The sequence below is a fragment of the Anopheles maculipalpis genome, chromosome 2RL (assembly GCF_943734695.1).
Source record: "Anopheles maculipalpis chromosome 2RL, idAnoMacuDA_375_x, whole genome shotgun sequence".
NCBI lineage: Eukaryota > Metazoa > Arthropoda > Insecta > Diptera > Culicidae > Anopheles > Anopheles maculipalpis.
In genome coordinates this window covers 36,364,588-36,390,582 of record NC_064871.1, presented here as the reverse complement: position 1 = coordinate 36,390,582, position 25,995 = coordinate 36,364,588, and the positions used below count along the sequence as shown (strand labels likewise).

The window sequence follows — 25,995 nt, the reverse complement described above, 5'->3', positions numbered from 1 at the left end:
AACATTTAGTTTGTTGTGTGAGTATCCTATTTACCGGGGTTTTTACCGGGGTTTTTTTTAATAGTAACTGAATGTACTTCTTCACTTCGTCCGTAATGGAATTTTTTTTCGTAAACGAAAATGCAGAGATATCGTGCTATTTTATATCAATAGCACATAATTCATTAACACAGAGACAGGGAGAGAAAGAGAGAGCTTATGCATGGAAATGGCTTATAGTAGCGCAACATAATAGTCACATAATGATGTGTAGAAAATACATCGATAAAGCAAAATGCGAGTGTTCATAAATAAACAATACTGTAGATCACACTATTGGAGGGGGGGGGGGGGGGGGGGGGGGGGTGACAGCGACTTGTTACTGCAACTTACTCGTTTACAAAACACTAGAAGTGTTTTGCGTTTGTAGTAGAGCAAACTGTTGCAAACCCTTTAAATATGTTATGCCTATTTGTAACATATAATAGTAGACAACAGTGGATGGAAAGCGTGTAACGTGTAGAACAAATTAAACCACTTACAAACACATCCGTGCGTAAGAGAGAGTATGACTTACTATACGAGTTTTTTTTTTGCAATAAAAGTATGTTTGCGAGCATATAGTGTTATCACTACGTATCATAGATTAAATGCAAATCATTTCGCTTAATAGGAAACACATACACCTAATATCAACGCGCTCGTTGCGTGGTGTTGCGGGAACTGTTCACCTTTGCAAAACACACAGTCAAAATAACAGCGGGCATCATTGTTGGGTGAGCTTAGGGGAGGAAAACAATATTATGCATACTTAAAGATCGGTTAGGCTTAAAAGAGAGAGAGAGGAAACCGTTAAAAAATATAGTAAACTCGTCGTAACATCAAAACTAAAAAATATCACCTTAAATTAATCATCGAAAATTACGATGAAGCCTCTGCTTCGTTCTAACTGCTACTACACTACAAAAAACCTTCCCCTCTCACATATTCCTCTCCCTTTTCGTGCAGTACTTACACTACGACGTTACACCAACGTTGCGCTTGGTGGTTTCGCCCTCACTAATAACTTCACACTTCACAACAATCAGATTGTTCTCTCGTAGTACATATCTCTCTGCTACATACCCCGCATATCTTTCCTATGATAGATGCCCAGGGTTGCACTGCAGTTCGGGGGTTTTCTCTTAACAACGTAAAAACAGACGCTAAAAACGGCTCATCTCAAAAACTATAACATAAAACGAAAGTACCTGAGACGGGGGGGTGCAGCGGCGGTAGGAAATGCTTCGAGGAAGGGGCGTTTCATTTCCGACACTAAACATCCGTGATAGAGAGCCTAGCCGTTGGGACCGATGATCGGTCGCCGAAAGTTCCAGCTAGATGTGTGGTTCTGTTGATGCAGGGGTTTTGTACTGAGGCTGCTTGTATTGAGTAGCGATGATGAATTATCCAGCTCATCATCATCGTCATCATCGTCGTCACCCACGTCGGCTACCTTATCACCCTTAAGATTGTAGGATTTTACAGTATTCTGCATTGACAATTCGACACCATTGCTCGTCATGTACGCACTACTATCACCTTGCTCAGAACATGGCTTTTCGGCTTTTACAGTCCTTTCCATGTGGCGATAGTTAAGGTTTACTTCATTGTGAGGTTTTGGTTGCTGGTGCCGCCGAGCAGTGGTGATACACTCGTGATGCCTTTCCTGCTCATTTAACGTGGGAAATACGGTCGTATTTCGATCGGGTGACATCGATACCATCAACGACGACGACGGACTCGTTGTATTTTCAGGCACCTGCCGGCACTCCCGCACCAGCAGCAGCTGTCGGCTGTGGTCTCTTGCATCTTCTCTATCATCATCACAGTTCGTTGCGTAATCGTAATCATAAATTTCTACTGGGTGTGGAGGAGGTGGTGTAGGAGGCGGCAGTTGTGCTGCTGCTGTCACATCTGACCGATATTCCTTGGTTTCTTCTATATTAGTGGTGCTTGTGTTACTATCTAAAGTAGTCTCTAGTAATCTACGTTGGCTACTATCGAATTCTAGTGGGGTTCGCGTTTTCAGTACGCATTGTGAGGAAGCTGGCGATAACGACGATGGTGTGGATGTACAGGAGGACGATGGCGACGATGATGAGGCTGGCGCAACGGCACAGGATGCCTTGGACGTGTACGTCGTAGCGGGTGACTGCTTATCATCGCTGATGCGACGATTCAGAGCTTCTAACGGTATCCTGTCACTATTGTTTGATGATATTTTAGAGCCGTTTGTTGTGATCCACTGTATTGATAAGGAATTAATAGTTAATTAAGTGAGGTGGAAAATCTGCAAAAGCTCATTAACCTTCGTTTCAATGACCAAAAATACACCCTTACTGCTATAACCACCTACCCCTGGGTAGGTCATACATTTTGTATGGGAAATGGCATTTTCCCGGAGAAAGCTGCTCGTCATATTTGCATGAAAATTTAAAAAAGATCAGGCTATTTGTTGCCTTAATAATAAAAGCTAGTTGAGAATTTAAAAAATTCTCAAGCCATACAAAATATATTATTACGGGTAGGTGGTTATAGGAAATAGAAGTAGAAATTGAAAATTGTATCAAAAATATATTTTAAAAAATACAAAAATCTATTTTTTACAATATAATAGTAAATATGTTTTTTCTAGTGCTTCCAAAAGCTTCAAGCTGATAGCTCCATTGTATTAAATGTTATTGAAAAATAAAAATGTAAAACATATCCGAAGAGGTGGCCATCGAAATAAAGGTAAAATAAAAACGCTTGCAACTGTAACAATACACTCACCTCTTCGTTAACCGATGAACGAGGAATATCTTCTTTTCCAGAAGATTTTTCATTGATACCATCTTCGAACTCTGCTGAAGATCTATGACTTATGTTGGATACGGAAGAAACAAATCTTTTACCGCCACATTCCATTCGGTCTTTGGCCAACAGTTCCTTGTACGAGGTAATCGCTATACATCCACCGCTGGCATTATTGGCCGGCGGAGAAAGTGTTTCGTCGAGCGGTATATTTATCGCACCAGTGTCGACAAAGCTGTTTCGAGTTTGCAATCGATTTCTGCTTATCAGTGCAGCTTCCGGATTCGGGTTCGTTGCTGGAGGTATTGATTGGCCGCAGCTGTTTGTCGGAAGTCCATTACCCATTAGTCTTCCGTTTGCATTAGGATAGTTGGTGCCGGAACGAATAAGTGTTTGCATTTCATGCATATCATTGTTGCATCCCGTTATCAGACCCATCATCTGCATTGCTGACGCATCGATGGCAAGATGATGCCGAGTATCATTGCTACCGACAGTCAACGGTGCTCTATTATTTAGTGGTGCACCAGAGCTGCTAGCAGCTTTTTTGCACGCCTTTCGTCGAAATACCAAATAGCAGAGTATACCCATGACAAGGAATAGCAACAGTACGAGCACTAGCAAGTAGAGCTGCAGTACCCAGCGTTCACTGTAGCCTGAGGGGTTGCTTCCGGGACCTTTCCCATCGACACCATCAATGATCGGTTCGTAATTTTTCAGATTCAGGTATATCGGTATTCCGAGCCCGGAGCTACTGAGTGCACGAAGCGATATATTGATACGTTCATCGGATGTTACATTGGGAAAGGTGAAGCTACCGGTATCCGCGGAAAGGTTTGCCGAGTGCTGCACACTATCCTCGTTGATCCATTCCACCAAATAACCCTGCAGTATACCGTTACGATTTTCGGGTGGACCCCAAGTAATGCTAATTGTTCCACCCTTACGATGCAGCTCGTGATTAGTAACGGGCCCTGGAACTGTAAGATGATAAGGTGGTTATTTTATTGTAGGGCTGATAAAGGTCCAATAAAAAAAAAAACATTACCATCGTGTTTTGTTTGAAAATCCAAAATATCGCTGAGCGCTTCATTCGATTCACAGGGCTTTAAAAAAGCTTTATACATAGTAACAGGAGCTAGATCCTTCACATTATAGTACGACGCATCCTTTGGACTGAAACAGTGAAACAAGCAGATCGTTTTTTTTAGTTCATTTAGTTGATCGTTTCGCAATCAAGTCAGGCAAGACATAATGTATGGACTTGGGAACAATGCAAACAACATTTCCATAGTTTTATACGGACTCACATCTTTTGGCAATCGAATCGATTTGATCCTCCCCGCATCGTAACATCGTAGTTGACGTTTTTATAACACAGCTGCAAGCATCGGTTTATTGCCTTAGTGGCTACGAAACGACTCCACGTGAACTGTACACTTCTGGCATCAATGTGACTCGCTTGGAACTTATTCACGGCATCGGTTCTTGGTGCATCAGTATCAAGCTAATGGGAAAATAAAGCATTAACACCGTCCTACAACATGCTTTTTGCATGTGACTACTTACCATTTTCCACTCAACGTATCGTAAATCTTGAACCATTGGTTCACCATCCGCGCTTACTGAACCCAGCACACGTACCATTACGCTGCGTATGTTAGGAAGTAGAATGCCGGTTACATGACCAGCCACCTTTACCTGTGTCACCGTAATTTTCTTATGCGTTTTTCGCATTTGAGCGGAGTCATTCGGTGCCTGACTGCCTAATGCAGCTCCGGACAGCTTTGTCGCTGCTGCTACCACTGCTTCTAGGCTGGACGCATTGGACCGAAGGTGAGCGGCATTCAGTGCAATAGGAACGTCCACATCCATCGCACCGTTTGTGGCCAGTGAATCGAATATTTGCTTCCGATCCTTCGATAGATCGAATGCGTGCCGATTGCGCCTATTTTCTCGGTGACTTTGGCGGCGGCGACGACGTCGCTGCTGATGTGACTGGTTTTCCGCACTTCTGTCTGCACCTGCACCACTTCCATCCGCTACTTCATATTCTTTCCATAGCAAATCCTGAAGCTCCTTCGTTTGTGCATCGATTTTCCCAAGCAGAGGTTCTACCTCCTCGTGTGACATATAGTCATCTAGCGGATCGACTGTACCGATGATTTGGTTTGTAAAGCTGGTCAAATTACTGTTTCCACTGTGCCGAAGCTGTACCGTGAAGGCAGTTGGTTGTACATAATCATACTTGGGCCACCAGATAAAAATGCCATTGTTGGGGAAAAATGTCGATAGAACAGGATCTGAAAAAAGGGTTATGGGTCAGAAAAAAAAAAAAAAAAAGAAACAGCAGATCAAACATATGATCCTTGTTGCGCAGCAGTACAGTGCTGCGAATTTACTTACATCCTTGCGATGCGCACCGGACTCCCCTGGACAATCTGGACGGGATGACTTTCTGCATGCCTTGTGTACCGCCACCACGAATATTATCCGCGCCGGAGATATCGCTAACCGAACAGGCACGCAAAAACACGGTATAGTTCCGAAAGGGTTCTACCATCTTCCCGCTGATCCGCAGACTGCCGTTAGCTGCCAACTGCGTCGGCGGTGAGCTGTACCACCGGAACGGATCGTCACTAGCGAGATAGTACATTACGTACTCAATGTTGGGACTGGCATGTGGCGGAGGTACAGAAAAGGTTAAGTACAGGCTGGTCGTATCCATCGGATAGCACCGAATACCATCCAGCCGCTTTGCCTTGTGTCGATATTTCTGCTTGTCGCGAATAGTTAGATAGGACGAGGCGGAAATTTCGCCAGCCGCATTTCTCGCCATACACTGGTACAGGCCTTCATCTTCGGGATCTAGGGTGTTAATTTGCAGCATCGGATAGTTGTAGTGTACGATGTAATTGCTGGTAAGCTCACGCCCATTCTTGTACCAGGTTACCGACGGCATTGGATTGCCTGTGACGCTGCAGTTAAACGCCATCGATGCAACGACCGATGAGGTGTACGAGGCTATTTTGCTGACTATCGTCGGCGGTATGAGCACGGTCACGTTGAATATCTGGCGATCGGAACCGTCCGGTGTGCGGCAGGTAAATCTTCCTTCGTGACGCTCAACGGATACGTTTACGAACACGATCTGATGAGTGAAGTTATCAAGACGAATAGGAATTTCACTCGCACGAGGCGTAAATGTCCACTGGGGCCGACAGGAGTAACAGGCGCAGTGTAGCCTAAGCGTTTCGCCAGCACGAACTGACATGTGAAGTGGTTGAAGTGGAGGCAATAGATGACGTTTCTTCGGCTCCACCATAAGGCTACTTGGGGGTATATGGATCACGGCAAGATTCACGCTGGTACTGCGTATGTTTTTTGTGACATAATTGTTTGTTGCATTACAACGGTAGCGTCCACTATCCATCGGATGAACATCACTGATCAGGAGACTTCCATTTTGTAGCAGGAAAAATCTGTAACGTAAAATTATAATAAGTAACTGTTGCAAGAACGTACCCCGCGCGTGATCAATTCTTACCTGCTTTCCTTAGAGCCACCGAAATTCGTTTGCAGTTGCAGCACGGTTTTATTCACCGACCACGTAATGTTTGCTGCCGGATAGCTTTGAAACGGGCAGGGAAGGACGGTTGGTTCGTTCGCACGTACGACGATCGTATTGTTGGGGAAATTAATTCGATTGTCCCGTTCCAGATCTGCAAAAGCATAGATTCGAAAAATAACCATCATCTTCATGCATACTTTTTCAACAATGCAAAATTGGTCAACATACATGCGATCGAAACGGTACATTCGGTGGACAGGACCGAACCCTGGTAGCGTTGCTGGTGGTTTACAAGGGACGCCATGCAACGATACACGCCCGCTGCCATGTTTCCGTTTTGGCGGTTGTACGGAATACGTAGCGTCCCATTTTCGAACAGACGAAATCCTTTATGCGTTTGGTGCTGGTTCTGATTCTGGAAGGCGGTAGTAAGGAATTCCAACCCATTGCGATACCACACATACTCGAAGATGGTCGGAGAGCCGTAATACTCGCCGCCACCACCGGACAGACCACGTCGCTGCGTGTGCACATATCTTCGCCTTCGTCGCCGCCTTCGACGCTCATCATCGTCATTTTCGTAATCTTTGTACTGACGCGGATAGTGCTGATGATGCTGTTGCTGCTCCACCTCCTCACCTTCCTGCAAGTGCTGCTCGTCGTTGTACAGATCGTTGCTGGTCAACAGCGGCGAGGTGTGTGGGAGAAAATCATCCTCCATTTCGTTTGTATCTTCGTCGTAGCCCTCGTCATCTTCCTCCTCCTCGTCGTCTTCCTCGTTGTGACCGTCCAAATACTCATCCCCATAGCTACTGTTCGGTATGTCGTCGGACGTTTCGGGCCCTAGCTCCGCCTGGCAGGGCAGATACACTGGAGCGTTCCGGCTGCCCGTCACGATCACGTGTGACGGGGGTGCGGCTATTAGCCGCAACCGCTCCGGACCTTCTTCGTTGACAAATGCAAGCACTGTGAAGTAAGAGAAAAAGATAAGACAAAAAAAAAATTGAGATAAATGTTGCAAATTTTATTCAAATGAAAGATCTTCTAGATATTAAAGTTAAATGCTTTGCCTTTTTTTTTGGTATACATGGGACCCTTTACCACACCTTTGCCTATTCGGTGTATAAACACACTGACTAAACAAAGCAAGATTTGACTTTGTTTTTATTTGCAATACCCACGACAAGCAAACTAACAGGAGGCGTAAGCCGGTGCATCGGAGACTCGCATCGGCATGTGTTATATTCGATGCTACAACGCGTGTGTGTTGTTTGCAGCGCTGTCGAGTGCGCACAAGTGTGTAAGTCTGTTGCTTCCTGACCCACCACAATCTTTGATCGGTTGTAGCTGCTGCCGCTGCACAAAACGATGCTGAATGAATGAATGCACCGCACCGCCGCGAAAGCGTTCACTGTGTGTGTGTGTGTGTGTGTGTGTGTGTGTGTGTGTGTGTGTGTGTGTGTGTGATGTGCGGTGTGCCTCAGGCGTGTTTCAATAATGCTCGACGAGTTGTGCACAGATGCACACACTACAGCATGATGCCGGTTGTCGATCTTCGTTTGGGGAGTGAAATGAAGGCAACATGGCAGATGCACTGTTCTATGCACTTTACAAATATGATTCATCCGCAATTTTTCGATCAAAATTAAAATGAATTTCGAACCATAATAAATACAGCTGATCATAGGCAATTATCGCAAAATAATCGAATACGACTGTATGTACAAGAAACTTATTTTGTACTCCTTTATCAAACCTCACAATACCAACTACGTTTAAAACTACATGGAAATGGGTTCGTGTTATTCAACTTGCACTATCCTTTTTTTTCTTGCAATAAATAAACATAAATCATGTGCGCAAACCATCGCTCCAACACATAATAAACCGTTCGCCGGATGGATGATCGATGTTCGATCGTTACACCGCGCAAAGTAAATCAACCCATCAACCGCGCGAACCCAACCAACCACAGACGTAACATAACAAACAAGCGATTGTGTTTATGCGCTTGTACAACATTGCGATATCGTGGGTACATTGTTTGCAGCGGAATTGTCTTAATTAAAATTAAAATGGTAACTCGCAGGAATTTCTTCACATCTGGGCCACAAAAGTGAGTTTTCAAATGAAGCACAATCATTTCAACGATGTTTTACACTTGTGCGGCGGCCTGTAAGGCTATATGAGGGGGGATGTGTGCATGTACTTTTTCTCTCTCTTTCTCTCTGTTTTTTTTTGTGATTTATGAAAGTATCGTTTGGCGGTGGAAACAAAACGACACATGTTTCGTTGCGATCAAAACGATCCATTATGGACAGGAAATCTATTTCTGACACATAAACAATTATTTATTTACTTTGCGCACCGCTCCCCACGCGTCTAGCAAGCAAATAATGGACTGTCTTGGTGTCGGCAAATTGAGTTAAGAATACTTTGATGGAATATCACAGCACAGTAACAACATTATCAGAATAAGGATCAAATTTGTTGTGGTGAAAGATCACAATAAGCGGTGCACAAAACAAATAGCTTTATTAATAATGTTTCAAGGTTAAAAATGGGTGTTGATGTTAACGCTAACCTAACCCCAAAATATATGACCACCAAAAAAGAAAAAAAAAACTAGAACTCATCCCATCGAAATAAGTCCCAGCATTCATGATGAGAATGCAGATGAAAACGAAAACGCTTCCCTGTTTGCGATTGCGGTGTGTTGCTCTGGGGCATCGTTATCCATAGTAATGAAATGTACATGAGCGCAAGTGAGGCCCAGACAATCTGCCTTTACAACTAGTCAAGTCAAGGACAGCCGATTTTGGGCAATTTGAATGTAATTTATTAAACGAAAACACGCTACGTTTGGGCGGCAGCGGAGGGCAGCCGAGCCTTAAACAATGTGTCGTGCTTAGCGGCAATCCTAGACAAGCTAGCCGACTCTCAGCTCAACCGAGTAAAGTTAGCGGAGTATGAATTATGGAACAGAGTGAAACCAGTGTGCCCTCAGAACGTATAGGTTAGTCTAGTGTCTCCTGTATGTAATCCCTTTTTTCTCAACAGGCGGCTTAATCTTAACAAACTATTACGTATCGATAAGATGGCTTAAAAATATGCAAATTGGTCACAATCCGTTTTTGACGTCTTACCTGAATCAAATAAATTATTTTGGAATGTTCATGTTTTGTACGCTATACATTTATTTTTTAGTCGATTTTTAATTATTGAAGTATTTTTGTAGCAATTCAATCATATAAAAGTAAATTTGTAGAGCTTGTCAAAGCATGCCATGAGTTACGCTGCGTCAAAAAAATTGCACGTACAGAACATGAGAATGTATCTAATGCTAAAACTAGTTTTTGTAAGTAAGTGTTTATAGTGACATAAACTTCATCCAATATTTAGACAAACTTTTTTATTCATACAGTCAACAAAGCTGTGCAAATTGTCCGTACAGTAACTATCTTTTCCAATGTTGGTCGGGTAAATAATGATTTGTTGGTTGGGTTACGTCAAATGTGTCAAAAGTGACAATAGGAGGCTTTGCTAAGTGTTTCCAAGAAAAACAAAGGCAGCGATACGATTTTCTACGATAAAAAGATAAATTTCTGTATTTGAAGTGCTATTCTTCAGAGAAATGAGCGTTTCACACACAAAAATTTCGGTTGAAATCCGAAAACTGATCGTAGATATCAGGAATGAAGGCAAAAGCTGGTCGGAAATTGTCGGCGTAGTAAATCGTCCGCGGTCATCGGTTCAATATGTGATTAAGATCGTCCAAAAAACAAAATCCCTGGAGACCATTCCGAACTGAAGCTCGCCGAACGTCACAAACGCATTATCCCACGGGAAATTAAACAAAATGCTAAGTTTAGTGCCCCCAAACTTGCAGGCAGCCTGACGCTGTACGCAAATATCAAAGTCAGTCCTCAAACAGTACGGAATGTTATCCATGCAGAAAGATATCGAGGGTGCATTGCGAGGATATGGCAGAACGTCATATTCACGGACGAAAGCAGATTTAATATTTTTGGGGCTAATTTTTTGATGGGCTGTGGGGAGAGTGTGGCGCAAACCAAACACACAATTGCATCCAAAAAAAAGCTGCGGCCTACTGTCCATGCTTGACAGTGTTAACGTAATGGTTTGGGGTGCCTTTAGTGCAAATGGCACCGGAAACTTGACGTTCATTGAGCCTACAATGGATCGATTCAAGTATTTGGACATTCGGAAGAATAATTTGAATTTTCAGCTTGTCCAAGATAACGATCCAAAGCATACTTCTAAGTTGGTCAAGGACTGGTTGCTGCACAACACCAAAACTATGCTTCCGCATCCTCCCCAATCTCCAGACCTCAATCTTATTGAGCACCTGTGGGATCATCTCGAGAGAAAAATTCGAGAACACTCGGTTCAGAATAAAATCACAACTGAAAAAGATTCTCATGCAATAATGGGAGAAAATTTCATCTGAAACAACTAAAATATAAGCCTTCTCGGCGTTTGTAGAGCGAAATTGCAGCTAAAGGTGGACATATTGAGTATTAACTTACCTTATCGAGCTCGATAAAGTGTGTGTTTGTTCGTTGTACGGACAATTTTTTGGCGGCGAATTTGAAAAATTAAGTTGGTATATAATTTTTACTAACAGATTGAAATGTTCAACCGAGTATTCCCGGGATAAGGCAAAGAATAAGGAGGAAATGCCTTACCAATATATTTTTTTTTTTTTCAACACAAGCGGTGTGAACGATACGGCACTGGACCGTCATAATTAATTATAAATAAAAAAATAAATAAATAAGATTGAAATGTTTTTTTTTTGTTGAAAGCAATGCGGATTAATAAAAAGAGTACATTGCACTGCTGCATAGAATCAATAAATTTATATATATTTGTATATAGAATTAGATATTTGTTTTGATCGATTAAATATGTTTTATTCGTTAATTTGTATCAATGTCTTTGCTATACGGACAATTATTTGACACAGTGTAAATCCAAAGCAGGAAAATGCATGGGATTACAAGACGACAGTTATTTCCTACATTTCATTTCACATTTCACATTCATGCACAGAAAATAATGCGCAAGCAATAAACTCTCATGCAGTGAAACGATTTATTTATGTAATACAATTTTAACAAGGTTTGATTTCTTTTCGCAATCGATTTAAATAGTCTTAAATTAGACTTAAATTTGCATTTCAATAAACTTATTTCAAATCATTCACCTTTGCACTTGATAACGGCCCGTAGACGCCTTTGGAAATCATTGCAGACCGCACGAACAACTTCATTCAGCATATCGTCCCATATCTTAAGCATCCGTCGTTACAAACACAAGCGACAACCAGATTTGAGCCCATTGAACTTCAGCATATGGGGATTTATGCTTGGAAAGTTGGGCGACGTCAAACATTTGAATTTGGACGGATTCAAGAAACGGATGGTTTAAGATATGCGATATACGACCTGCAACGATTTCAAAAGGCGTCTACTGAACGTTATCAAGTGCTAAGAAGAAAGATTTGAAACAAGTTTAGTGAAATGCAAATTTATACTGATAGACATTACTTAAATCGATGCCATAAAAAATAATAAGCTCTATTGATTTAAACCTAAAAAGTCCTTTATCAACTCTCAGCCCAAGATCCGTTCAGCCGCACTAGTTTATGTTTCAACTCTTGCTGTTTTATACTCCAAATGTCGTTGACAAAACGTACAATCATTATGAAACAGGGAAATATCTGCTCATAGAATAACGCGCAAAACTATTCACCATTCAAATGACCTCCACGAAAGGCTGAAAGAAACATCCTCTTTCATAGTGCTATTTTTGCCTAGAGTCTCCCGCACACATTGCGTCGATCCTCGGCTTCCATAACAAAATCCTGTTGAATACCATCACGCTATTGGACCGATCAACCACGGATCGCGCAAACCTAGCGTATGAAACAGGACAGAAAACTAGAAGACCAAAAACAACAAAAAACAACACGCACATTCCAACGACATTGATAGTTCTTTGTGCCTATTTGTTTTTTTTTTCTCTGGAGCCCTGTTCGAAAAGGGGAAAGGAATCAAGAGAAGCTGCAAAGGCTAAGCTGGAGCAGAAGATAAGGTGCATTCTGAGATGGCAGAGGGGCAAAGCGTTCGGCAAAGCAACTGGCGTGGCGTCGTCGGACGGGACGAGAAAAGAGAAACCTATTAGAGAAAAAACAGGATTGCTCTCGTGGTTTGTAGGCGAAGGTGGAAAAAAGGCGAGCAGGGGGGAGACAACGAGCGCGAGTGTCTAGGCAACCACCAAAGCAAACGGGATCATACGAAAGAAGTGCGAGACGCATGGAAAGAAAACCGAATCTAGTGGGCTGTTGTTTTGCCATTACGCATAATTTACTTACTGCTCCCCCTTCCTCTCTCTCTCTCTGTCCCTTTTCCTCGTTTCCTTCTCTAGTCTATGCATCATCCTTGATCGCTTCCCACCGTCCACAGTTCTTTGAAAGCTTGAGCTTTATCATTAAGTGCCTCCCCGAGATGCTGCGGGCTCATAGCGTGTGTGTCTCTTCTACCAACTGGGCAAAATGAAGCTTATGTTGTACCTTCGAACAGAGCTGCACATGGTAAAGAAAATGCGTAAGCTGTTCTTCCAGTCTCAACCAGGAAGAAATCGAGACTTCATTCATCGCGAACGCGCATTGCACTAGCGAAATGAAGAGCGAAACAGGGTGAGTAGAGTTACCTGGGAGGAAAGGAATGGGAGAACGGGTTACTAAACACCCATAACACCACCCATCACACACATTCCACAACCACCATGAGCCAGCGAGCACCACACCACCGCACCACACGCGCGCGCCCAGCGCGTAGAAAGATTTCAACGACAGCATAGACGACGAACCACAACCGGATGGAAAATTCAACATCTACGCACTTTCTTCGCGTCCCAAACATGGTTCTGTTGCCGAAACTAGGGAGCATTTCACAATTAATGTAATGGAATTTCAAAACGGTACCATCCGTACTGCTCTGCGTCGCGGGTGAACGGCCGGTTTCATTATAAATTAGTGCTGCTTCGTCAAAAATGCTGCCTAAAAAACGATGGCCCGGCGCGAATGCTGGAAAGAACAAAATAGACGATAGCCGATTGCCGAAACCGCACCCCAGCGGGGCACGTCCGGTGTGGGAAAAAGTGCGTGCGAAAGAGGCTCCGAAAATGGCTACGCACAAATATCTGTGAAAAATCGGGCCATAAGCAAAAGAAGCCAAAACTCGCGCAGAGAGGTTTATTGAACTTTCGCGATCGAGCTTTCGCATTGCGTATTGCGAGGTGGGGCCTAATCCATCCCACACAATCTATATGCCGGGGGGGTTTTTTTTTATCTAGCCGGTCAGCAATTCTTACCGACAGTAATGAAATGGACGGCTAATGGCACACCACTGCTATTCGCTATCACACCACGATCGTACGATACGCACATTCTTCTAATTTGGACCGGCGAACTAACGAACGGGTTTGCCTTCGTTTTCGGCCATCTTTATTCCATGCGTGAATGCGTACCGGACGCACTGAACGTGATGGCCAAATGCTGGAGTGTAGCCGGCTGTTACAAAAACCTCTAACGAATGAAACGCGTCGATAAACCGTTGCCTAACAACCAGGCCCAACATTTTTGGCAACTTCGATCACCGGCCAGCAAATAAAATTTTGAACCGGAACTGGTCCGTTAACAAAACTGTAGGGAAAATAATACTACATCGACCCGATCTCAATACACGGAAACCTCTCTTTAGAAGGTGAAGTAATGCTTTTAATCTTCCTGTGGGTTTTTTCTTCTGTGGTTGAAACAGGCAGATAAGTTGAACGAACAATTGATTTGGATTTTCTATTCCTGTTTTTTTTCTAAGATTGTTTTATTGGTTGTTGGCCAATGTTGAGGACACAAGACGCAAAGTTTGTCTACGCACGTACCACGTGTCAAACAAATGTGACACACACGACCGGATATTGGATAGAAGAAAAAAAAAATACTATCAATCTCGCAAGTTTCACTTCTAGGCTTTCCACCGTCTTAGACAATCGAACAATCGGAAATGTGTGGTACAACATGTGGTAAATGAAAAACAAAATTATTTTCGTTCCACAGCGCATTGGACTAGGACAGACACACCAGATCACATGCCAGATGTGTAGCGTTCTAGGCGGAAATAATAAGACATTAATTCTGTATATTTGCTTGCATGATGTTTTCCATTAAGAGAACCTTCACATTTGCGTTGCTGCTCTCTTTTCGAGAAGTGAGACACACAAAAATACACTTCTTGTTGTTTCTAGTTGATCGATTTACTTTTGCATTGCCATCAAAACTCTATGTGTTATTCTATTTATAGTATTATTGAGAAGTTTCTTTAATCTGGTAACTTGTATGTATTCAATCTAATAATATTTAAATTATTCTACACGCTTTGAATCATTGTGAAATTTTTAATAAGAAAACATTTAAACATTTTCGCAACTAACTTTAAAATCTCTTTCATAGGACTGTTGGCGAGGGAAACGTTGTTGTAATGATGCAATGATCTTGCGCAGTATTGCATATTTTTTCACCGAATGCTTTTGAAGAGGAAATGTCCTGGTGCTCCAAGAATGGTCTTGAGTTGTGAAGTGTCGAGCGTCGAGAAGTGTGTCGTCGTTACGTTTGCGAGAAAGCAGTACCCTTTAGTGTACGAAGACGCGTTAAATGGTGCTACCATTGAACACAAAAGCTGTGTCAGGGGCTTGGGAGTGCTCCTTGACGAAAAGTTGAGCTTCCACGACCAGCTGGAGCTCGTCGTCACTAAGAGCAACCAACTGATCGGCTTACTAAAACAAATAGCTCGCGACTTCACTGACCCGGTGTGCATCAAAATGCTTTACTGCTTTTTGGTAAAGTGATCCGCGGTTTACCCTGCGCTTCTGGAGTGTGGAAGTGGACTACGATTTACCAGCAAAACTGCAACTCAAATCAAATCAAATTTCTGCTCATAAGGACACCATTCAATTTGCTAAAAAAAATCGCACGAAAGTTAATGACTGGCCCCCTTGGGTCTTCACCAAAACAACTTTTCATTATGCTTTCAAAAAATACTTTGAAACAGACATTCATACTTAACACTAGAACTGCCGAACCAGTCAGTTTCAATGCTCCCAAATCTTTCAAATTTATTTCTTTTAGTCAAACAATTTTGCCGATGTTGATGCCCGGCTTTTACACATTTAAAGGACGCTTATTTCTGTGAATTTAAAAATTAAATATCTAATCTAACATTGATATTAAGTTACATCATGGGCAACGCTACTTTAAACAGTCATTTTGACTAGTAGTTTGTGAAACGATGAACAGTGTATTTCAATACTCACAGAACGAAATACTCACAAAAAGTAGATTAGATATAACCAACAGATGTATTCCTTGCAACTTCGAATTTCGTCTTCGTCGTAGCTTAGCAACAGTGAGCAAGTGAGCGAAGAAAGGAAGAACCGAAAGGCGAGAGTACCTCCCTCCAACGAGCACTAGATTGCTCGATCGAAGATTTTCAAAATCATATCCAGAAGCTCATACGGGAAGAATGCACTACTCTATCGCTGCAAGTTTTATGACTTGGTTTTACTTAAAATCATAAATTTTATTTTAATGGAATTAATTCGACGAATTCTGCAGCATTATTAGAACAAAACACAAAATTTTCAATTTGAAGCAAGGGAAGGGAGAGTAGCTAAATACTGAGGACGTGCACGGAGACGAGCATGGAAGGAAGATAGGGAAATGGAGAAGCCAAACAGATTGGAAAAGGAATTAAATTATGCTTGACCATGTGTGCGACATGATTCTAAGGACTACAGACCCAGCAAGTGGTAGCGTACAGAATACGATGCCAACGCTGAGCCTGAAGTGCCAAATACATTGCGCATGACAAAGCGATTGAAAGTCGCCTGAATGTGGTCAACCACTGCTGTAGCTCCTACGCTAGAAGGAGACCAAATCACTCAAATATAACGATGAGCTGACTAGGGAAACGAACAGAGACTTCAAGCATCTGATGTCCGCCGATCAGTTCGCTTATAGCAAGATTCGGCCCTGAGATAGATGAGGGAATACTATTAGGACCAAGCTAAAAAGAGAGCTTAAAATTGAGTAGCGCCGTGTGAATAATCGGCGTGCTCTGAGGGATGCAATGACAGTCGAAGGTATTGACAGTCAAAGTGAGAGAAGGACCAGTTGCTTGAGACCCCAACGTAACTGCAGGAGCCGCAAACAAACTGGCTTAATGTTCAACCAAAAAGGCCCCATATATCGGAGCGAAGCTATGATCGCTCCAAGGGACATATAGGAGAGAATGTGTTGTGAATTTCTGCAATTATGTAATTGGGATGATAATTATTATTTCTATTTCTTTGTTTGCCACTGTTATACAATAATTCCTTCACACTAGATTTTAACCTAATCCTAAGGTAGTTCGAGACAAAAGAGGACTGTAAAAATATTCGTGACCAGGACATGCCACTCAAGGGAAAGATATACATAAACAGACGAAAAGGGTTAGGAAAAAGTTAGGACCCGATGCATGGGATTTCAGGAAGAAAAACGGGAACGGGAAGCTATGACAAGGACATGAAGCAAACGAAGTGGTCAGTAGAGCTGTGAAACTGACTAAAACAAGCAAGGAGTAGCTAATCAGAACGAAATCGCGTGTAACAAGAAGGCAGCGACAGTGGTGTTTGAAGACGAAAGAATCTGGGAGGGATGGGGGGGGGGGGGGGGACAGTGTATGTAGATAATGAGGTGAGAAAGAAGAGAAGGTGTCGAATCTAAAAAAGAAGCTTGAGCCCAGAGTGAAATAAATCCAAAGTTAGAGTTTTATAACAATTGACAAAGAATCGAACAGGGTGTGGTAACGGATTAGTATCAAGACCAGGCAGTAAATCTGACAAATTCCAAATAACAATGGTAGTATTCGACTTTCAGGCATGGCGGATCAGACATTTCAGAGGTCGGATTCATCTGAAGCGTCCTGCTGTAAGCCGATTTTAACATCTCCAGTGGTAAAACTACATCGACAAGCGATTATCCAGCGTTTTGCTTTGGAAAATTGTGGATGGAAAAATAACAGATTCTAAAACTCGCCAGGACAAAGAAAAGTTTTGAAAACCCATGACAAGAAATGTGAGCACCTATCACACCTCATTGGAAAAAATGTAATCCAACCAATTGGAATATCAAACATTGCAATCTTTAATTATTTGCAATACGACCAGGCTGTCAGTGAAAGTTTGAATGCATCCCGGCGTGTGCATGCATCCTGGAGTTTACAGGCACACCGGGAGTTTCAGGTTCTAGAACATTTAAAAATAAGGCCGATTGCTTTGACCATTTTGCTGTAAACGATTTCAATCTTCCAACACATCAGGATAAACTATTGAATAAGTATGACGGCACGTCGCCATATTGCCGCCAACACCATGTGTGACTGAAATAGTATCAGAAATGAGGCATTTCTTCCTTATTCTTATGTGAAAACGTTTGTCAGATCATAAAAATTATTCATTTGATAACTACCAGTCATTTGGACTGGTCGCGGTAGAGTTGCACGCGCCAAAATCGCGATTGTTCTAGTGTTAATGTCATGTACACAGTCACATGTGGAATAAGCTTGTGTACTTTCGTACATAGCATTATCCTTTTACAAGAAAACGAGTCCACGTGGAGACACAAGACGGACGAAACATACACATATTTACGTACGATTCTTCTCGTTTTTAGGATAAGTTAAAACAAAATTAATTAAGAAACAACATGCAGAGGTGATAAAACGAATAATGTTCGTACAAGTGGTTCCAAAACTTAGGAAGTGAAATTATGTGCCAACCGCAAGCATTCCCTTTATAAGCTTTTCGTGTAGTTTAGAAATAATATTCTTCCCCTAATAAACAGATTGTTAGCGAATTTTGCGTAGCTTCGCATGGTACAACGTCTAACACTGGCGAATAGAAAGCATTCACGCGTAGTGAACCTCCTAGACAGCAAGAAGCAGCCAGGAAGAAAAGAAACGATCCATTCCATACCCTTGAAACTGGTTCAATAACAGAGCAACAACAAACTTAAGCGAAAAAAAAAACGGTCTGAAATATGCTTTGTGCTGCAAAATTTCCTAAACCACCTAACGGGGAGATTTGCGCGCTTGATCAAGCTTCAGAATCGGGACTTTTCTACTTGCGATTTTTGAAACGTTTTTTTTTTTTTTTTGTATTGCTCCTCTACATCCTCTCCACCAGAAGCCTTACCAGAGGCGCATGTAGACAAATTTGGCGCGCACAAATATCATCATACCACCCGACCCGACCGGCCAATACCACAAGAAGAAACGACGCGGCCTCAGACGATTGCGCAAAAACCCTCCTCACGGCCAAACCGTCATCCATGCGCGGCAGCCAGCCACGCAACATAAAAAGCATGCTCCTTTGGCGTTTGGCAGCATAGAGAGCGAGGAAGCGAGAGAGAGAGAGAGAGAGAGAGAGAGAGAGAGAGAGAGAGAGAGAGGTCTAGTGGTAGGTAGAGTCGCGAATAAAACTACCCAAAAATAAAAGCATACCCCAATGGACTAGGAGATTCAGCAATCAACAAGGGAAGGAACAAAAATGAAGACGCACGCAAACGAGGGATGGAAAGAGAATGGAAATGGATGTAAAGAGAGATAGCAAACATACAAAGAGAATAGAAGCATATTTGAGAAGAATGCCACCAGGAACAAATGCCTGTTTAACCCCCGTTTTTGTCTAATTTTCGACAACCAGTTCCTTTTTCACCACCGCCAAATCATCCTTTCTTTTTTTTTTGGGGATAGAGGGGGGGGAGGGGGTTTCTCTCCTCTTCGTTTGATGATTTCGCTATGGAAGGTGTTGTGTCCTGTTCTTTCCCTTTATTCCTCTCACCGTAACACGCAGACAACCAGACTAAGTTTAGGATTCGTTATTTCATTGAAAAAACGGATACGATTCAATCGTTGATCAAATTTTATTTTCTGCACGGATTGTAAAAGACAACTCCTTTGGTAACGCTTTATTTGAGAATGGGGAAAGCGGCTACAACTTTCGACTACATTTGGTATTGAAGTATTATGTATTAAACTGTAATAAACAGGCTTCGACATCCGGGGCACGATTTTCACCCGATGCTCTCCGGTTCCTTGGCTTCGCGGATGACATCGACATCATCGGATGGACATTTGGGGCGGTTTGGGAGGCATACTCCCGACTGAAACGCGAGGCCAATAGAATTGGATTGAGAATCAACGCGAGGAAGATAAAATATGTGCTTGCCGGTGGCTCTGACCGTGGTAGAGCCTGTCTCGGAAGCAGAATATCAGTTGAAAGCGACGATCTCGAGGTGGTAGAGGAGCTCTGCTATCTTGGTACGATCGTAGATTCGGACAACAACGTAAGCAGCGAAATCCGAAGGCGCATTGTTCAGGGGAATCGTGCCTACAACGGACGCCACAAACACAAACCGATAGTCCTCTACGGGTACGAGTCTTGGACTATGCTGACGGAGGACGCCAATGCACTCGCCATTTTCGAACGGCGGGTGCTAAGGACTATCTTTGGCGGTGTGTGCGGGCAGGGCGTGTGGCGAAGGAGAATGAACTACGAGCTAGCTGAGCTGTTTGGCGGTGCTGATATCCTGACGATATTCCAAACTAGAAGGATAGGATGGCTAGGGCACGTGATGAGGATGTCGGACTCATGCCTCATTCGGCACGAGGCGTAGAGGAGTACAGTGAACTCGTTGGCTGGATCAAGTGAAGTCAATCCTGTCGGAGATCAGATGCAGCCGTGGATGGAGGACTGCAGCCCTAGATCGAGTTTCCTGAAAACTGATTGGCGACCTGGCCATGTCGACGCGACGTGCTCAAACCTAAGCAGGCCAAGAAGAAGAAGTATTAAACAATTTTTCACAATTTTCCCTTTTTGATAGGTCCCTCAGCTTATCCACAGAAGAGATGGCTCAAGAACTTATGAATTGATCGCTCTTACGTCAACTATCTAAGGTAGTGGTGGGAACTCAGGTGAGGATTCATAAATCCACTCCAACGCCGATGAATGAGAAACCGGATTAAACACCGGAATTAACTCCATCAAAGCTACTGCTGTTTGAAGCGAAAACTGCTTCCTCCTTCTCTTTGGTACTGCACTACCGTCTTGAGGGTTCTTGGGTCTGCCATTTCTGACTTCATCGATTTGATTTAATCCTAATACGGGTAAAAGATTATCAATCCTGCGTACAAAGGAATAACCCGTATGCAGTTCCATACCAATTATTACAATTGGAACGATCACACTCTTTTTCGGGATTAAAATGTTTTCAATGGTATATAAAAATCTTTGTAATTTACACATTATCTTTGGAACTATTGAATTTGTAAGTAAAATAAACAGTTTATTACTTGATCTGATAGTTATGAAACATTGTTTGCTCTTTCCATTGAAGGAGTTCTGGTCCGCTGTTTCTTCTTCTACTGTTCGCTTGGTCAAGTGTGTTTCAAACAAAAAAGCAAAAATATATAGGAGGTCCTGACAACTTCTTCTTGGCTACGTCACCTTCTACATCACGCCGACCATCGAATGGCTTACTAGACTTGCTGCTGATATATCACTTAAGTTGGATAGTAAAGTCCTCACTACGGTTCTGCCGTGTCAAGACCGACCCTGTTGTCATCTCACCACCGAGCTACCCCAACTATTGGCCCCAAATGGTTAAGAAAATGTTTGGAGCTTCTGTATTAGAAATATCAGTTCGTTTGCGCAAGGATATCATCCTTGCGCTACACAGGATATCACGTCTATGCTTTTGAACGATAACCTGGATTCTTTAAGTGGTAATAGGGAAATATCCAAATTTCTTTTCTCCTTCTTTTTTGTGACCATCTCGAGCTTATTTTACCATATTTTAAAACTGTGCAATGCGGTTCAAACGACCCCAATTATCAATGGCCTGGGAAGAATTCAACAAATTGTGAGGATTTTTAAATAGCGTCTAATAAAGTACTGTTCATTTAGAATTTGGCCACTCTATCTTATGTAAAGTAGAGCCCTCAGAATTTTTTGACACCTATGAGTAGGTATTGGAGCACTCTTCCCTCTTATGGAGTGGTTTTGGCATGATCGTGCTTGTTTCAGTTATTACCAACGATGGAGCTGCAACGTAGACAATTAATTGTGCACCATCCACTTAGAAAATTCCACATGGTCCGGGAGAAAAATAGAAAATTCCCTAACAACGCAAAACAAAACTTTTGAGTATGTTTTGAAACGGTTTCGGAAACGTCAAAGCGTGGCTAGAATGGTTGAACATAATCGTCGCACAGGAGCAATTTCAGTTGAGCTGGAAAGTATTGAGAGCGTTCCTGGTTAACCTTGGACTTTCGGATGGGGATATTGTAAACAAAATACGGTGCAGCATAAGTACCGTCAGGAGAATCGGATTGAGTGCAGATTACCACTCTTTTCGTGCCTCAAAGCAACCAAACAGAACTCTAAAGCATAATTAGGTGCGTTGCGTTCTTATGAATGACGAAACGTAGATAAAAATAGAATTTAAGCAGTATTTTGACCAAACATTTTATGTTGCCACAGCACGAGGCAATGTTACCAATAATAATAAGTTCGTTTTTGCTGACAAATTTACCCGCAAACTCATAGTATGGCAAGCCATCTGCAGCTGTGGGAGCACAAAAGAACGGGTTTTTATAACAAATCAATCTATGAACTCGACAGTTTATGAAGATCAGTGTCTGGAAAATTGTGTTTAAAAGCAAAACACTTTTTAACTGTATGTAGTAACTGTATTGGAAAAACAGTTACTGAAGGGGATACACTAATTGTACGGTTATGAAAAGAAAGTTGCTTAAACTCATCCGTACATAAACCAATTAATTTTTCTTGAATTTTTGTGATAAAAGAACAATAAATACCTTTCGTTTGATGTTGAAATTTTATTTCTACGTTAATAATTTCTCGTTTTACAGCCTGTGATAAGCGACCGAATTCTAAATAAATGATACTTTTTATGTTCTGTGTTTAATAGCGCTTAGCTAAGCCTTATTCCGTAAGACTAAGTAATATAACAAAAAATATCAAATAACCTTATGCACCAACATTTCCAAAACCTTCAGAGATTGTATAACGACAATGGTTTACGATAAAAGCTATATGTTATCCGGCAAAACTTCTTCTCCAGGGAAAGTGGTGGTGTACGGGAAAAGCGTTTGTGCATCCACAAGATGCGTTTCAAGGCGGGGAACACAAGTTTATCCCCTCCCCCCTTCCCCCTAGTGATGGCATTACTCAATGTGTATATCGGTGCGTAGGCTAATGCACGAACCCCCCCCCCCCCCCCCCCATGTCACGGACACGGACACTGTGCGGAATGGCGTGGGCGCTATCTTACCGTGATGCGGTAAGACGAAGACATACAAGCGACCACAAATGCGTGAGTGATGAAAGTGGGCGGTTCAAGTTTTCCTCCAAAAAATAGTTTAATCGGGTGCTGTCGCGGGGCCGGCGGTTTCCACCGAAGGGTCAAAACTACTATAGCCAACAAACGGTTGTCCTACGAAGGTACCGCTTTTAGATTAATGCAGTTCTTCTTTCCCTTCTCGTCGGGCGATTTCCTCTTCTTGGGGGGGGGGGGGGATTCGTTCCCCACCCGCGCCTAGAGGCGGAGACCCCACAAACTGCGAGTGGGTGAAATCGATGGGCTTTCGTAGAGTGGGAAGCAGTTCAACCATGAACATGGGTGGCCGATTTCATTTCGACATCCCAGCCAGTCCCCCGTTCTACTGAACGGTGGTGTTGTGTGGAGGCACATAAAACAGAGGTGAAAAAGTGGAATGAAGCAGCAGCAACAACAAGAAGAACATTATATTCCACCTACTACACACAACTACTGCTCTTCTTCTTATGCTAGAGGGTGTTGTGCAGGACCGTTTCGCATGTTCGCATGGTACGGCGGGCGATTGCTTCAAGCGAGCTGATATTGTACGGACACGGTTGAGGGGAGACGCCGAAGAGCATAATTGTAGCGATGCTTCTTAAACAAGGATATAAAAGTAAATAGTCAAAATAAAAAAAAAAATCTTCTGCAAGACAAAACGAGTAAAATTATAGCTTTTACTAAATTACTTTCATATCAATCATCACCGCAAAATTACTAATTTTCTGCTCCGTACGGACGTGATAATGCCTACTGTGATGGCAGTTTTCCTCTGATAAACAAACAATGTTTTTACAACACATCTTCAACCCCCCATGAATGTGCCGGTTTCTCTCGTACTCCTCTCTCTCTCTCTCTCTCTCTCTCTCTCTCTCTCTCTCTCTAGCTATAGAGCATTCGATTTCAAACGCACGCGCAAACACAAAAATATAACAATTGCTTCCTTCGCTCTAAAATCAATCTCTCTCTCTCGCTTACTATCTTTTTCTCTGCTGTTTAGTGGAGTGTCGATGCGTAAGCGTATCTAACTTTCTCACACACACAACCTGAGACGATGGAGGCCAATCGTGAATGCATTCTCATATACAAAACAGTATCCAAAGGATAAGGAAATATGAACTGATTTATGTTTTAAGACGATAATTTGTGCTCATAAACGAAAGTTTAGCAAAGAACAAGCAACAATGCACAAATACGTAATCAAAAACAAACAGCAATTCCAGCATTCTGTTGTACCTAAACAGACAAACAAATGTTTCCTCTATCTCAACGCCTTGTTGCTCTTGAGGAAGATGTGATGGAAATTATTCTTCTCACAACATGCTATTCGGCGGATTGCTGTGCACGCCATTTTGATTGTTTTGACATAATTGTGCGTCGGAGCACAGGAGAGCAGTGCGAGCGAGCCAGTAGAGCTCACCCACGCTATGTGTTCGATGCGTGGTGGGGGGTGAATAGAAGAGAATAAGAACGTTTGAGGGAGAGCACACCGAAAGGCACGGAATAGGTAAACTTCCGTGCGCGCTTTAACCACCCGCACGGAGAGGTAGGTCCAAAAGCGCAACTAACAACCCATTAAATGGATGGCCCGGACCCACGCCAACATTGCACCGGTTGGCGATTCGTAAAAAAAGAAACCCCTAAAATCAAATAAAAATGTTGTCCTACTGAGGCATCGGTTTGGAATGTAGACACACTTACCTGACGAATCGGAAGCGAACCCATTCAGCAACAGTAATCCTATGGTAAACACAATGCTAAGTCGAAATGAGAGCAGCGCCATAAAAAATCCTTCACCATTTGTGTGGCTATTTAATTTCGTAAAGGCAGTTATAACACCAGCCCACCGTTGTTCTTAGCGCATCTTCACACCAGCCACGTGAACTTCCCGCTTTCCCATACGGCGGCGGGCTTTTGCGGGGCTTTTTTGCCTTGGATTTTGGTCACCTTTGTTTTTCACGCCTTCAAAAGACGCTTTACCGCGAGACACAAACAACACTGCCCTTGCCGGTTGCTTATTGATTGATGTGCGTGTGTTTTCGCGGATCTTTTCCGCTTGTTTTGACGCTTTTTTCTTCTTCTTTTCTTGCGTGGTTGATTTGCTGTGCTACACTGCTACTGCTGCTAGTACAAAGAAGTCAGCGATCCCCGGACCTACGACGATCATATCTGATGTGTTGCATGTTTTCCGGTCAATCGCCTTCACCACTACTATCATCAACAATGCTTTTCGTCCCACAATGGGCCGCGCCATGCATCAACACTAGCCGGATGGTTGATGCATATACGCGGAGTGATGATGATGGTGCATCACCACACCACACACCGGCAGCACACCTTCGACCGAATATGCGTGTGTATTTTATTCTTGCGGCCTTCTCTTCGTGCACCGCGGAACCACCTACGCATGCATAACTGGTTTCGCGTGCAAACAATGACTCTCTCTCTCCCTCTCTCACTCGCTCTGTGTGTTCACAATGAATATTACTTTACTCGGCTGCTTTTCTTTTCCTTGGCAGAACACTGACAAAACACGACTTGACACGTAACACAAATAGTAAACGATTTGTTTGAAACAATACATAGAACAGGTAAATCGAACCCACACACAGAACACAAAACACTTTCTTCATGTACACTTTTCACCAAATCTGGCAAGATGCTGCTGCTGCTTCCAGATGCTCTGACAACTGCTACTATTACTTTGATCCGTGTTTACTCTTAGCACTGTTTGCTTTGTTTATTTAGCCCTGTGCATCTAAATGTGAGAGACAGAACAAATTAGCGGGCAAATGCGGGGAAAAATTGAAAACAGGAAATAGGCAATAGGTAGTGCTACTACGGTATGCTTTCGGCCTAGCACAGATCATGAAACGATGAAACCACACAGAGACACACATGGCACACAGATGAGACGAAAATCGTACGAAATGAGAGGGCCGTACGGCTAATAGACGAAATACGCACAACACACTGTGTGTATCGACGACAATTGAGCACGCCAAGTGGCGAATAGCACACAATTCTAGCAATTTACGCATCTCCCATCAATCCAACCCCCCCACCCCCCAAACCACTTTATGGC

General features: G+C 42.8%; 2 protein-coding genes across 2 annotated transcripts in view; one reads left to right on the top strand and one right to left on the bottom strand.

Annotated features, from left to right (window-relative positions):
- LOC126557880 (uncharacterized) overlaps positions 1-25,995 on the top strand; it is a 237,827-nt gene that overhangs the window by 89,296 nt on the left and 122,536 nt on the right. The gene's annotated exons all lie outside the window — the stretch shown is intronic.
- Positions 1,316-24,745, bottom strand: LOC126559652 (uncharacterized). The gene is made up of 9 exons (XM_050215823.1): positions 24,612-24,745; positions 6,614-7,351; positions 6,362-6,536; positions 5,221-6,296; positions 4,384-5,117; positions 4,125-4,321; positions 3,863-3,990; positions 2,794-3,794; positions 1,316-2,266 (listed from the first exon to the last, which is right to left on the bottom strand). Exons 1-9 carry the CDS (start codon positions 24,691-24,693, stop codon positions 1,316-1,318), a joined length of 5,082 nt encoding a protein of 1,693 aa, XP_050071780.1. The 5' UTR covers positions 24,694-24,745.

What these genes read in the sequence shown, in the direction of transcription:
- LOC126559652 (XM_050215823.1), bottom strand. Translation starts at nt 24,693, where the DNA reads ATGGCGCTGCTCTCATTTCGACTTAGCATTGTGTTTACCATAGGATTA. An exon ending in ATGTACCGTTTCGATCGCAT is followed by an intron (nt 6,537 to 6,613) that starts GTATGTTGACCA and finishes ATGCTTTTGCAG; the next exon opens with ATCTGGAACGGGACAATCGA. An exon ending in GATACGTTGAGTGGAAAATG is followed by an intron (nt 4,322 to 4,383) that starts GTAAGTAGTCAC and finishes TTTTCCCATTAG; the next exon opens with CTTGATACTGATGCACCAAG.